The sequence below is a fragment of the Eurypyga helias genome, unplaced genomic scaffold (genome assembly GCF_000690775.1).
Source record: "Eurypyga helias isolate BGI_N326 unplaced genomic scaffold, ASM69077v1 scaffold37140, whole genome shotgun sequence".
NCBI classification, from domain to species: domain Eukaryota; kingdom Metazoa; phylum Chordata; class Aves; order Eurypygiformes; family Eurypygidae; genus Eurypyga; species Eurypyga helias.
Genome location: NW_010226937.1, coordinates 1 through 1066, shown reverse-complemented (window position 1 = coordinate 1066; position 1066 = coordinate 1). Strand labels below are relative to the sequence as shown.

The 1066-nt window shown below is 60.0% G+C and overlaps 1 protein-coding gene across 1 annotated transcript; it reads left to right on the top strand.

The window, feature by feature from the left end:
• Positions 1–97: 97 nt before the first annotated feature.
• Positions 98–626, top strand: LOC104512054 (uncharacterized protein C19orf45-like; the record flags this gene model as incomplete). Its single annotated transcript, XM_010154897.1, has 1 exon — positions 98–626. A coding segment is annotated over exon 1 (529 nt), but the record flags the coding sequence as incomplete, so codon positions are not given.
• Between the last annotated feature and the right edge of the window lie 440 nt (positions 627–1066).

Below are 1066 nucleotides of genomic sequence, written 5' to 3'. Positions count from 1 at the left end.
GGCTGGAGCTGGCGCGGAGCTCGCCGGGAAACCGTCGCCATGGAGACGCGTCCTCACAGTTCCCCAAGCCGGGCCGCTGCCTCCCGCGGTCTGGGCGATGGCGGCCGGCGCGACGCCGTTGATCCCAGCCCCCCTCGAGGGCCTGCCCTTCCTGAAGGCATCCCACCTTAAGCTGGGGGATGAGCGCTGGGCGCGGGGAGCCGGCCATCACTCATATTCTCACAGCCAGTTCCCCCCTTTCTGGGGGGTTTACAGGTCGGTGCCAGCCCCTCGACCCCCCAGCGGGAACGTGCTGAAACCGAGGGGGGATGTCGGCGGAGAAGCCTTCTCAGAAACTCGTCTGGCGTTTCCAGAGAAGCCCCTCCAGCCGGTGGCCCCGGTTGTTCCCCTGAAATCCTGTGTCCGCATGCACACCGACCCCCAAATCCGCGTCCTCACCTCAGAGATGAAGGAGAGGTTCTCCTATCCCCACCCCTCCCTTCAGCAGCCCCCTCCGGCCGCAGACAAGAGATGGAAGGATCATGTTCCTTGTGGAGACAAAAAGAAAATAAGGCCCCCTCCATCCACCTACACCTCCTCGTACCCAGCACATAAGATCCAGCCCTCTGCCAGGCCAGGGCACAAGGGTGAGTGGCTCTCCGGACCGACCTGTCCCCAGCAGACCTCGGGGCTGCGCAGGCTTCCTGGGCTCTGGGGGTCGGCGGGGTCAGTGGCTTGTCTCAGAGTGACGCTACGAGCGCTTGGAACTGTCATAACTCTTTGGATATTTTGCTTTCTCTTTTTACAGCTGAATTAATCAATGTGGTGCTTTTAAAACAGGTTAATAGCTCTACATAGCCAGGCTTTTGCTGCGCAGCCTTTCCAGCTGTCTTCTCCATTTCCCGTCTCCTCCGATGTGGCGGTTTCACACCGGAGCACCGCATCCACGCTGTGCGGTGTTGCAGCTCGCCTCGCTGCAATCTGGTGTCAAGTGCTTTGCCACGTCATTATACCAAACAGCTTCGGTGGTACTGAAATGCTAAAAGAGCAGCTGCCTGGAGATGGGTGTTGGGACCTGCACTGTTTA